A 13,467-nucleotide genomic window follows, 5' to 3' on the forward strand; every position below is an offset into this window, starting at 1 on the left:
ATGTAACTCTGAGCTTCCTAAGAATAACTACAGAGTTGCTGAAAGCATTCAAGCAGACTGAAAGCTGGCGACTTATGCTGCTCCTGAGGGCAGTTATTCATGTGAAGCTGACTTTAAATTGTTCTCACTAGCAATAAACTACATTCCAGAATTAGTATCTTTTCAATGTCTCAGCCTTGTATACTTACTGATGTTAAGGAGGGGTCCATTACATTTCCTACCCTGTTCCTTTTCTTTACAAGCAATTACGCACTTTTGAGAGGTGTTTAGACGGTTTTAGTGTCCCAGTCACTAAATGATTTAGTTCAGTCATCATCTAATTATAGAGCATTTAATCAGATGAAGTGGTTTCTGGCCGCTTGGCGCTGGGAGCCCCTGTTGCCCAGAACCTAAGTATTTATAACTAGGTAAGCTTTCTGTCATCAGAGATCTTCTATTTACAGGGCCCGGCACAGCATGTTACACAGCAGAGGCTCCAAATGCCACCCCGACCGCCTCACCGCAAGGCTGCCGGCGGCATCTCTCCGGGAGCCGGCCGCTCCCCCGGATCCGTCCGAGCTCGGCCCGCCTTGGCAGCTCCTCCTCAGCTCCCCCTCTCCCCTCGCAGAAGGCCTTGCCGCCGCTTCTCCCCGACAGCGACCGCCACGTCCCGGATCCCCCCCCGCGGCCTCCCGCCTCACAGGCCTCAGGGGCGCCCGCCCTGCCCCGGCCCGGCCGCTCTCCCCCGAGCTGCGGCGCCGCGGCGGTGGTGGTGTGGAGTAGGGAGGGGCGGGAGCGCCGGGCCCGGCAGCCGCACCGCGCTGGGGGCCGGCGACTCCTCACCCGCCGCCGCCACGTCGGGCTGCCCGCCTCTGGCAACATGGCCGCCGCCCGGCGCCGTCGTCACGTGTCCCCTACTTCCCCCGTCACGTGACGCCGGGACCGGAAGCGGCGCGGCCCGGCCTCCCCCCTGCCCCGGTGCCGCGGCCGGGCCGCCGCGGGGGCAGTGGCTGCCATGAGGTGGCTGCGGGAGGTCGGGCTGCGGCTGCGGCAGCGGGCGCGGGGTGCCGAGGTGCTGCGGGAGACCTGCCGGCAGTACCCGCTCTTCTGCTGCCTCCTCCTGGGGCTGGGCGCCGCCACCCTCCTCCTCAACCGGTAACCGGGAGGGCTGAGGCGGAGCGGGGGAGCCGGGCCCGTTGTAGCACTGGTACCTTGTCAGGCGGTAATATTTCCTTCCTGTTTGTTTATAAGGTATCTTCACGTTTTAATGATCTTCTGGTCGTTTGTGGCTGGTGTCGTCACCTTCTACTGCTCGTTGGGGCCGGATTCCCTCTTGCCCAATATTCTTTTTACAATAAAATATAAACCCAAGGTAAATATGTCTGTTAACGTTCTGGTGCTTTCTTTAAATTAGGAAGAATTTATATTGGGTAGCAATTTTTGTGTAATTGTAGGTGCTTTCAGAAATACTGCACATCAGTACAGCTCATCCACCAACTAATAGATGTTGGACTCGATGATCCCAAGGGTCTTTTCCAACCTAAATGATTCTATTCTATGTTTTGTAGCAAATATAAATGATTAAGACTTTGGATTCTTCATACTGTGACTCTGTAGTATGAGTCTGTACGTTTCTACACAGTTCTATCAAATCTACATATGTATGTAAAGCCAGTTGTTGGGCCTGATCGTGGATGTTAATTTCTGCTTCGCTCATTTTTCACTTTGCGTATTTGAGTAGCAAGTGGTTGAGAAATTACGTAGTTGTGCTCTCTTTTATTGAGGCTTTTTCTTTTCTAAAGATGCTCGCTCTTTGGCGAGCCAGTGCTAAGTCGTCTTTGCTGATTGTAGTCGAACTTCTTTAAGTGGTACTGCATTGCAAAGAAAAAAAGCATTCCCGAGGGAAATTGCTGTTTTCTAACTTAAAGTGGTTTAATGTAGAATTTCATATGACTAAAAATGTTATAGTTGCAGTAGTTCAAGGCTATAAGTAAGGCAAGTTCTGTAGAGAAACCAGCTGTTTTCTGTTACTGGACCAACTGATGTACGGGGAGATGACTGGAGATGTGAAAGGATATTTATCCCCTTGAACTTTGTTTTAGTGGAAGCAATTTTTCTGTTTGGTTCAGTTGTTTCTCATACCATGCTTTGTTTTCTTGGTTTTCCTGATTCTCCCTGTTCCTGGGAGAACAACTTTTGTCTTAATGCTGTTCAGTTCTCTGTAATTGTGTACTCGAAAAGAAAATTCACGAATGTGTCATTATATTAAGAGAGTCGTCATTTTGAAGAACGTAAACTTGTCCAAATATCTTCTCTTAGCAATTAGAGTTGCCGGAGCTATTTCCCCACGGTCACAGTTGTGCTGTATGTGGCAAGGTCAAATGCAAGAGACACAGGTAAATTAAATACATGTCACCGGTAAGCTTAGTATTTCTCACATTTTGCACATATCATTAGGAAACTTTCGGTTAAATATTGTTACGTCAACTTTTCCATGCTCTCCTACAGACCTACTTTGCTTCTGGAAAACTATCAGCCGTGGCTGGATCTGAAAGTGCCTTCCAAGGTTGATGCATCACTGTCAGAGGTAATTGCTGCTTCATTTCTTTAGTACCCTGAAATTCAGCAAGTTTTTATTACATATCTCTTAGACTTATTACTTCTGGTTCAGTAGATAGTTAAGATGTGCTTCACATGTATGTTAACTTGTTCCTGTAAAACTCAAATCAAAAGAAATATATGCCTGCCGGGAGCAGAGAGGTGAGATGGCCTACGTGTTAACACAGATGTGACTGTTCCTGTAGTATCGTGCCTAGAACATAGAAGAAACATCTATGTAAATTGGGTAGCATATAGGTAAGAACAGTTATAATTTAACATGTCCGATTCTTGAAAAGTTAAGGATTTCGGCCTGCTTAGTTTGTTGAAGTGATGGTTAAGAGATGGTTTGCTCCAGCTGCGAGATTTCTGTAATGGAGATGATAATGTGATGGTAGCTATTTAAAATCATCAGACAAAGTGCTAAGGTTTGAAGAAGCCAAAACAATTTATTGTCATTTAGACAATTATTCTATCACCCGATGACCCCTCCGCACCCAGGAAGGGGAATCGGGTTAAAAAAACAAGGAAACCCGGGGGCTGAGATTTAAACAGATTTAATCGAATAATACCACGTGATTAACGTTAATAATACTAAAGAACCAAAACTGATCCTGATACCAATATAAAATATACAAGGATTATACTTAGCCAGTGCTATCAGCAGGAAGCTGTGCACTCTCAGCAGTGGACAGCAAATGTGGGACACTGGGAGTGCTATGGCTCCGGGAAGAAGGGAAGGGCTCAGGGGTCCGGCACCGGGGCAAGAAGTTCTCAGGTTCGCAGCCGTAAAGGAAGAGGGAGAACTCCTCAACAAACTTTCTAATTTATATTGAATGTGATGTTCATGGTATGAAATAATCCTGTTGGCCAGCCCGGGTCGCACTCCTCCTCATCCCTGCACCTGACAAGGCTCAAAAGCACTGAGACCTTGAAAGCCATAGCTGGCTATAAAGTAAATATTTTCACAAATTCAGACACTAGAGTCTTCTAAAAGTGCAGTTTTCCCAAGCATTAGAAGAGACCTTACTGAAAAGTAAAATTACTGAAAGAGAAACTGTGTCGCTCAAACCAAGACACAAAGCCGTAATAAAATCTATATAAAAAAATAAATTAGTGGATTACTCAAAGAATAGCATAAATACCTGTTTTTTTTTAATGAGACTGTAAATCAGGAATTTTGCTTTGTTTTTTTCCTCTTTAAAAAGAGCTATCCAAAGAGCAATTTTTCTTTGGGTTTGTGTTTTTTTCCTTGATTGGTAATTGATGAAATATATTTGTAGCTAAATAGATAATATTTTGTCCTTTTTTAAAGCTAGGAAAATATGCAAGCACATAGGCAGCTTAATCTCCATTTATTTAGAATTCCAGCTTTGGAGTTCTGTGGTAGGAGGATGAACAATTGGCGTATCAGAAATGAGAATATTCTTGTGTGTCAGCTCTTGCAATTAACAATATAGTGTATGAAGACAAAACTGTGTGCATTTGTGTTATAAGCTTAACACTTTAATTCAGCTGTGCGTGATGGTGTTCTGGGCATGGCCCACAGCAACAGTAGAAAAAGAATGAAAACTTTAAGGGAAGGGAGGGATGGACAGTTGAGAAATGCTTTTAAAAAAAATACAGATAACAACCTGTTGACTTCCTTTGGTTTAATGGAGTGACTTCCTGTGCAATTTCAGAAGCAAACATTTATTGTTTTAAAATTACTTACTTAATTTTTTTTAAAGAAGTTTGGGCTCACGTGTATTAAAATAACTATATTGCTGAGTATCATTTCAATAGGCTTATTTTTTTAAACCTCTCGTTTTCATAATAGCATGTAAAATACATGTTTCTATGCATGTAATATTTTTAGAATTTTGGATAGTAAATAGCTGTGACGGTTTACCAAAGGATGTGGCAAATGCTGAAGAACTGGAAGTTTTCCTGTTTAGCTTATATGGGAATTTAATGATAAAATAATTCTTAGTGGCATGTTATTCATAAGAGATACGAGTAGACACCATAGTTATCTTCTAAGACTGACCTTTAAAATGTGTTGCTACACATCAGCATTTTGTATTTGCTTGCTGTTGCTGTAGTTTTGCTCTTACCAAAGTGGTGTGGGCTTTTCTTTGCTGTTTCTTTTTACTTCGGTGGCATGTCCCTGGCCCTGCTTTATTTAGCTTTTGTATATCTATGCCCTGTTTCTCATTCCTTTCTTTTCTTTGGGTGCTTAACAAGAGGGAAGTGCCAGACCTGAGTTGTGTGCCTTCCTGGGGCAGTGAGCCAGGGTAATCATCTTTGATGGACCCAAACAAGCAGTCTGTTTCAGCCACCATTTTCACCTGTGTAGGATACTACTTGAAATGAGAAATCTCATTGCTTTGTTCCCCACTGCAACTCTTCTGTACAGGTTAAAAGGGTAGCAGGGGCTCTGCCCACACCGTATTCCTCTTCATCATCCGCTCTGGGGATGCGGCATGTAATGCGTGCCTGGAACTGGATTGCCTGCTTAGGGTTGGAAGGAGACACTGCTCTTATTTTCTTTTGTGGGTTAGTCATACATTAGAGGGAAGCTGATACGATGAAAACTGAATTAAGATTAATGAGATTCTAAAGGAGTGCTGCCTGCTTCTAAAAAGCAGATTCTTCAAATACTTGAAATAATCCTAGGATTTTTTAATTCTGGATTAGTTTTTCTAGTCCTTCTTTTGCGGGTTGAAGAATTCTGTCAATGTTCTCATTTCCAAATGTTTCTAATTTGAATCAGTTGTATAGTCTTTAAGCTTGTGTTTTCAAGTGCTTACAGAATAATTTAATACACGCTCAAATGAGAAAAAATCCAAGTTTTTCTCACAAGTATGAATTTTTCTCTCTTGGATTCTGATCACGGTTTGTCTCGCTTTGCAAATTCTTAATCTTTTGCAGCCTTGTTTTGGTTATCTAGCTGCTGTACATGGTTTAGAATAATAAGAGAAACCTGTGCGTTGACTTTCCTCCTCCCTTCTTTTATGTTTATTATTATAGTTGAATTCTAAACTGCCTCAACCATGCATCTGTCAATACTTGATAGTTTAGACAGTATCCTGCGCAAAAATAACGTAGTGACCTACGTATAATTTTGTTTCCAGTTCCTAATCCATTGTGCTTTATGTTAGTTTCCCCATTATTTTCTTTCTTTTTGAATTAGGATGTGATATTTGTTGGTCAGTTTTATGTTGTATATAATTTCAGGTGTTACAGATTGTATAATGGAGAATTTAATTCTATTATTCAGTTAATGAACTCAGCTCTTCCCCTACAGTCTCATTTTTGCTGTGTGAGGGATGATCGCAAGTCAGATCTGTGGGAAACTGCTCAGCTACTCTTGATCAGCGTCATGAAAGAAATGCCATAGTGGATCGAGGTGCTGTCTGTTGATCTCACAAATTTTTCTTTATTTCTTAAATTCTCAGGTTCTTGACTTGATTATGGGACCAGATTATTTTTTATTTTCCAAAAATAAGAAATGGACAAATGCACAACGAGAAATCAGTTACTGTCTGAATGTGCTCCTTGCCAGTCCCGAACTCCTGTAGAAGCACAGTGCCCTGCATCCTTTCTTATGGGGAATCCCTTGTTCTGCCCTCAGGAAGTGGTCTCGGCTATCTAGTTATACCATCTTTTAAGGCTTTTAAAATTGTCTTTGCGGTTTACTTATCAAATCTTTGCTCCCTTCCAATCTAATTGGGCCTGGTAATTACGATCTGCTACTGAATCATTCATCACTTGGCTCTACAGTTCCTCCTCCTGACAACTAGGTTCTGTTCTATGGCAGTCCACAGAGAGCTTCTCACAGCAGCACTAAACTGACTGGCTGGCAGCGTTGCAGTGCATGCTAGAAAAGAAATTCTCTTTGTTTTTTCTTCAGCTGCTGCTTATATTGCTACCTGCTGCATTTGGTTTTACACTTACAATCTCTTTCCAATTCAAATCCGCTTGCAAGTAGTAGAACCAGTCATTTTGCAAAATGCTTGAAAAATAGGTAGGCTTTAAGTGAAATGACTCATCATTTGTATTCAAAACTGGAGAATAATACTTTACAGAAAAGGAAACTTCTTATCATTAGCTGTCATTCTTTGAGATGTCCTATCTACTTTTGGCATGTGTGTGTAGTGGGAGCAATTGAGCTTGAATAATATTATTGGTCTTGCTAGAATGGAAGTGGGTACACATGTCTTGCTTTCTCAGTGCTTTACGAAAGTGCAGTTGATGATGTGACAGGTGTTTTTTTTTCTGACTTGTGGAATCACATCGATACAGTCTCAGGACTCATAGCGTTCATAGGAAAACTGCATGGACTGTATGCCTTGAATTCCAGTTACTGGCAGTCAGTTGCCTATTCCTTGAGTGCTTCTATTTTGCATTATGGATGATTTCATACTGTAGTGCTCTCTTAGCTTCGGTACAGCACCTTGGTGCAATGGAGCATCATCCATAATTGCCTCTGCCATGCCATGTGTTTAGTGAATGCGCAAATGGGGACTGCCTTCTGTGTGTCCAGGATCAAGGCATATTTTATTAAGGCCTTATAGAGAACTTGAGTTCTAGTAGGACATGTCTTGACCTCCAATATTGGGACCAGCAATAGGGACTTCAAGTGTATTTTGAGTGAGTTGTCTGTGTCTGTGCATACTGCCTCTGTGTCTTTGGCTAGTGGGATTATCTGCACGGCATTGTCCTGTGGAATCATTACCGTAAAGCGTCCCCTTATAGTGTGGCTGTGGAAGCAGGAGATAACAAGGGAAATGCTAGCAAGTCTGTGAAATAGTTCGGGTGGAAGTCAGTTACTAGAAACATGGGTTGAATATCAAGCCTTATCCAGTGTGGGATGGGTCATCGTGTCTTGCGTCTTTCCTTCTTTCCTTGCTGATTTAATAACCGCAGGAAGGAAGATGATTCTCAGAACCACATGTGTTTGGCTTAGCTGGCAGTAGGAATGAGATCTCTCACTGTTGGAAACAATTCTTCTATTGGCTTTAGAAGCCTCTGGACTGTAGACGAAGGCTGCTACCAGGTTATGTTAGCAGCTGATGAACTGAAATTGCGGTGCCATGTGCCTGACGGACCGGCTGTCAGTTCTAAAGTAGTAGTCATAGATAAAGAAAGCTCTTTCAAGAGGAGTGCATTGTACTCTCTCTGAGTACGCTGTCTTGTGCGTGAAGGCTGTCCAAATGCATTTTCCTCTCCAAGCGGCGGATGGTCTGCTGTCCTTGTTCTTGATGTGGAGGTGCATAGCAAAAGTGGAGGGAGACAGAAAAGGGATCCTTTAACAGGTAGACGCAGAGGTGGATTTTTCTGCATGGCTTTGCTTCTGAAAGGCAGTTTTTTGACAGATTCTGCAGTTTGAGCCCCGAAAGAGGTTTATTTTGTTAGAAACTCTGCATGAACAAAAATAATGTTGCAATACCTGTGAGACTGAGATTTCTGTGGAGTAAATTGGTGGTTTATATACTGGCAGTGCTATGGAAGGCATGAGGGAAATTGTGTTCAGTAGTCTGATCTGTCGCTGTGTTTGCTGACTGGAGCTGGATATGATCTTCCTGTTGTCTGAAGATTAACTTCCAAAGAAGATTCTCTGGGATTTCTTGATCTCTTCTGGCTTGGGAAGTAAAGCATCTGTTGTCATCTCCCCCCACCCTTCCACCCTACTTTTAATGGAAATATGATTGGGGAAGGAGGAGGCGCCACTTATCTTACCTATCTGTCATCAACACATGATCATATTACAGTTTCAAGGTCTGTTACTGCTATAGCACATATGGGTAGGAGAAAAGACATTGATAGCTTTGTGTGGTCCACAACACTCATCTAAAGTTATCTCAAACTGGAAAACATCCCTTCAGAGAGAGGGTGAAGGAAAAAAATTAATCCTTCATGCTTAAAAACAAAGGGAGGAAAATCACTGAAATGGAACAGCTGCAAAAGCGAGAATATCTTATAAAATTCGAGTAGGTGATATTTTTAGTAGTGAAGACAAAAAAAAGAGTATTCATCAACTGCTCAAGTCTGAAGAATTGAGAGGAATTAAAAAGGCTGTGGTGTGCATTTTACTGAGGGTGCTTTTATAATAATGAGTGGAGCAGAGGCATGTAGTGCCCTAAAGATAGTATAAATTTAGCAAGCCTTGAATTCTTGTAGTGCACACAGTGTGAATGAGTGCAGCAGCAAATCTTGTAAGAAGAGTAATACTTATTTTCATAAATGACACTTGTATATCAGCTGTTACGTTCAGCTTTCCTTTCAAACAGATTTTACATTTTTCTTTGAGCACAGTGACTTCTTTTGTAAAACCTTTCCTTCTGTAGAATATGGCACAGCAGCCTCACGTAGCAGCACACGTATTCGCTCTTATTACCCTGATTGTTACTGATGCTGCCAAGCACAAACTGATCTCTAAAGCAGTGATTCCAACTGAGGTATCGGCTGCAACAGGAGAAGGTAGTGTGGAGTATATCTTGGGGTTATAGTGAAGGAGGAGAAATCTCAAGAAAATGTCATCCTTCATAGAATCACAGAATGGTTAGAGTTGGAAGGGAACTTAAAGATCATGTAGTTCCAACCCCCTGCCATGGGCAGGGACACCTCCCACTAGACCAGGCTGCTCAAAGCCCCATCCAGCCTGGCCTTGAACACCTGGAGGAATGGGCAAAGGTAGCCTCTCTGGGCAGCCTGTTCAGTGTCTCACCACCCTCAGAGTAAAGAATTTCTTCCTCATATCTAATAGAAATCTACCCTCTTTCAGTTGAAAACCTATTGCTCCACTCCCCGATGGAGAGTCCCTCCCCATCTCTCCTGCCCCCTTCAGGTACTGGAAGGCTGCTATAAGATCTCTCGGAGCCTTCTCTTCTCCAGGCTGAACAACCCCAACTCTCTCAGCCTGTCCTCATAGGAGAGGCGCTCCAGCCCTCTGATCATCTTTGTGGCCTTCCTCTGGACCTGCTCCAACAGGTCCATGTCCTTCTTATATTGTTCTTCCTTCTTGGCATTGTCTGGTGTTTTCCTTTCCCTTCAGAAGTTTTCTTTTTGCTAATCATGGTGCAAAGACTGTTAACAGTTATTTGAGACTTTTGTGTAGGTGTAAGGAGAGGTGCCAAAGCTGCAGTCTGGCTAGCAGTACACCTTGTGTGTATGGTGGTGGCAGCCTCTTGATTGAACAGGGACTGTCACCTTCCCTGCTGTGACATTGAAAGCCAAGCTGAACTAGGGCGTGCCTGTGACATGCCAGCAACAGCACTGGTTCTTCCTGATTAACCCAGGTTTCCTGGCATGGCAAAGGCAACCATGGGCTTGGCCTGTAAGGAACAGGTTTGATGGAAAGGGTGGAGGAGATTCTCCTACAGAGATCCATGTAGGTGGGATATACAGGGGGTAGGAACAGGAGAGAGAAGGCCATGAGGATACATGTAGGACAAGGACTTTGGGAAGCACTCTGGTTTGGGCTTCAGGAGATGGCTGGACCATAAGGCAGGATTTGTTGAAAGCTGTAGTTCAGGATGTGGAGGAGGAGAGTGGCTTTCCTAGGAATTGCTTTTTAGGATTCTTCTTTTGCTGTCTTTGTGAGCGGTGAGCATACAGGATCAGCTGTCCCACTTGAAGGGTGGGGGAGAGTTGGAAAAGGTGGAGGTTTGGGTGAAAGGGGGTGGAGGTGTGTCGAAGTATGGGGTGGGTAGCTGTGCCTGTGGGAGACTCCATCAGGAAAGAACAGGGACTCATCTGAAAAATAGCGGAGGGCTGTTTGAGGTAAGATTACATTTTTCATAGCATTTGCCTACCAGAGTGGCCATGGCACTGTCCTTCATGTTGTCGATTGTACTAGTGGCAGCTGTTTTGCCTTGATATCTGATGAAATCATCACTTTGTTGCTGTTTGCCCAAAGTACTAGTTATTATGCAAAATGATTGATCTTATAGTAGGATCGCAACTTACACATTTGTACGTTAAAGTTTTATGATGTATGAATTATGTTCTATGAGTTTTGGAAGGTGCTTGTGTTTTTAACTCATCTAACAAGGATTTATAGTAAACTGTTTTATTGTGTAACATGGTTGTCTTTGTTCTGCACAGGTGCTTGAATTGGTGCTGGAAAACTTTATTTATCCATGGTACAGGTATGAGCTTTATCTAAAAGTTACTACTTAAGTGTTCATCAAACTGTTCAAGAAATAGTCACCTGAAAACAAACATTTCTGTTTCTTTAGTAAAAGTTAAAGCATACTTTTAACTGCTATATTTTCATCATTTTATTGCCTCTTGCTGGAGTAGAGTAGATCTTTTAATAATTTAGGCACAATAGAGGTGGTTCTGAAATTTGTATTTCATCCTAAAACCCCTTTCAGATTATTCACTTTTATATGTTAACTTTCTAATAACTCTTACTTGGAAGTACATATGGCTTGATTAAAACCTGCGTAAAAACTCAAAAACCTCCGGAAATGTATTTCCAAATTAGAAGCATACTGATCTTTCATATTGCTTTTAAAAAAAAATAATGACTTTAAATTTTTTTAAAACAAAAATTCCACTTTTAATTAATATAGAAAAAGTGTTTTAAATACATTTTGTGGCCACCTTCTTCCAGAGCATCTGGTGATTTGTTGAGTTTTAAGGTTGTGAGTGGTTATGCTGAGCTGAATAGAGTAGTACTGTGTAAATAACTTTAAAATACTGTACAAACAAAAGACTTAATTCTTTTTTTTTCTTGTACCTTTATATATTAATTAGTGCTTCAGAGTAATTTTTAAGAAGATATTAAAAATATTTTTAATTGATCATGCTGGCATTAATGTGTTAAAACAACATTTTGCCTTAATTCTGAATTTGACTTCTTCGTTGGATGGAAAGGTTTGGTTTTGTGCTATAAGAAACTTACGCCTTTTTTTCTCTTACTCTGTGCTGGGTTTTTTCTGTCTCTCTGGGATCTAAAACTTTCTGGTCATACTTCTCTGCCTGATTGGTTTTTAGTTGTGGCTGATACCCGCATGTATCACACCTATCTTTGTGTGATGAAGACACTGAAGTATAAAACTTAACTGCTTATGCTGACAGCAGAGGGAGCTTTAGCACCATGCATTGTGAATGACCAAGTTGGAAAGCTCAAGGTTTTTAACTTTCAAATATGGAAAACTACAGCATGCTCCATTGAGCTGTTTGACAAAGTAACAAATGCTGGGGAACCGTCTTCTGTATTTCTTAATTTGAAATTAGGTAGGTTTTTTTGGCTGGTGGAAGGTGTCTTCAGTGTCTGTGTTTTGGACTAGCAAGGAAACTTGGATTCCACATATTACTTACATCTCTGACACCCAAGACAGTGGAAGTCTGGAATACATTGTATGGCAGGCGTAGTAATATGCATAGTTAGAACTACAGTGTGAAATATACTTGGTGTGGAGCCAGCCAGGCTATATTCTGCTACATCTTGCCCTCTGGTGAGCTGTTCCGGCACAGTTTTTAGTTTTACATGGCTGCACCTCTAAATTTTGAACCAGCTCCATAAATTCACACCATGCTGAGCAGACCTAATAAGCTTTCCATGAACCTGAAGTACAGGGAGTTCAGTGAGCTGTGATGTAGTGGTATCTAAGTAATTCTGCAGGAAACAGCTTGGTCCTGTAAGGCTTACTGGCTTCAGCTTTAACAGTAGTAATGTCAGATTTAGTCTCATTCCCTCTAGACGTTCAGGTGTTTATGTGCTTTCTTGTATTTCCAGCAACAGTGATGGAGGAAGGCCTGAGCTGGGTGTCTGTGTGCAGCTGTCTGAGGTGTCTCTCGTAGAGCGTGTTAATTCTGACTTTTCCTACTTAGATGTACATACACTGTTTGTATAGCTCAACTCACCTGGGAGAAAGTACTCTTGCATTGGTGAAATGTTTTTTTCCTGAGCTAAAAAACCTCACTGACTCTGGATAATTCTTTGCAGAGCCAAATCGTAAGCCTTTGCATCCAGACTGTCCTTTTTTAGCAGCGTGGGTAATCACCAGCAGGCAATTCAGACTTGCCAGACTCTGTTGGTAAAACACTTCGCTGCTTTCCATTGCAGAAAAGTCTGGGCATGATTTCTTATGCTAGCTGCCCTTTTCCCCCACTCTCCCAAGTGAATGGAAGTTGTGCAGAAGCTATCTATCTTTTTTTTTCTTTTCTTTTTTTCTTCTTTTTTTTTTATTATTTTATTTTATTTTTTGTGCCCTGCCAGCTGATGCTGGCTTGCAGCACCTTCCATACTCTGGGCATTAGAGAAGTAACATGACGTGTCTCACTCATAAGCCTGAAGTAACACTTGCCAGAAGTGTATGTTGCAAAATAAAATCATAGATTCATTACTCAGGAAATAAAGTGCTATGGGCAGGGAAAAGCTGTGTTTAATGTTTGTTTCATTAAAAAACTGCATAAGAATTTGTAATATTTTATTAGCAGGTTTAAAATTTAGAGGCAAAAATCCCTAAAACTGAATCAGTTTAAGGGAATGAAGACTAGAATTTAGAATCCAGTGAACTCTACTGAAATTGGTAGTTATAGCTATGTTAAATTTTTGTTAGATATCTTTCAAAGTATTTATACTGGTTGTATTTAAATATTTGCGTGCTAAGAATTTTTTCATCTATATGAGAAGAATGGTGCATAGTTGCAAGTAATCCAAGTTCGCAGAGCTACAAACACCTGTCTGAGTCTATTGCTTATACTGTATGCTGTATAATAAAACTATATAATATCTTGCTTGTACCAACCTCATTTTAAATAGGAGAGTTTAAAGTTTGAATGAGTCACTCTATGCTTACTGAATTTTTTTGGTCATTAATGCTACTGTAACTCCAGTTCTCTCAGGTTAGATTAGAATCCAGTAATTACCACGTTTTTGTAATACATTAT

General features: G+C 41.5%; 1 protein-coding gene across 2 annotated transcripts in view; it reads left to right on the forward strand.

The window, feature by feature from the left end:
* Window positions 1-920: 920 nt before the first annotated feature.
* The window catches only part of SNX14 (sorting nexin 14), a 56,248-nt gene continuing 43,701 nt past the window's right edge, over window positions 921-13,467 (forward strand). For both annotated transcript variants that reach the window (XM_054195289.1, XM_054195290.1), the window contains exons 1-5: window positions 921-1,134; window positions 1,231-1,351; window positions 2,299-2,375; window positions 2,488-2,566; window positions 10,669-10,712. In XM_054195289.1, the coding sequence (XP_054051264.1) occupies window positions 995-1,134; window positions 1,231-1,351; window positions 2,299-2,375; window positions 2,488-2,566; window positions 10,669-10,712 (461 nt within the window). In that variant the 5' untranslated portion in view covers window positions 921-994. The remainder of the gene's footprint in view (window positions 1,135-1,230; window positions 1,352-2,298; window positions 2,376-2,487; window positions 2,567-10,668; window positions 10,713-13,467) is intronic.

Source organism: Rissa tridactyla, chromosome 3 (genome assembly GCF_028500815.1).
Source record: "Rissa tridactyla isolate bRisTri1 chromosome 3, bRisTri1.patW.cur.20221130, whole genome shotgun sequence".
Classification (NCBI taxonomy): domain Eukaryota; kingdom Metazoa; phylum Chordata; class Aves; order Charadriiformes; family Laridae; genus Rissa; species Rissa tridactyla.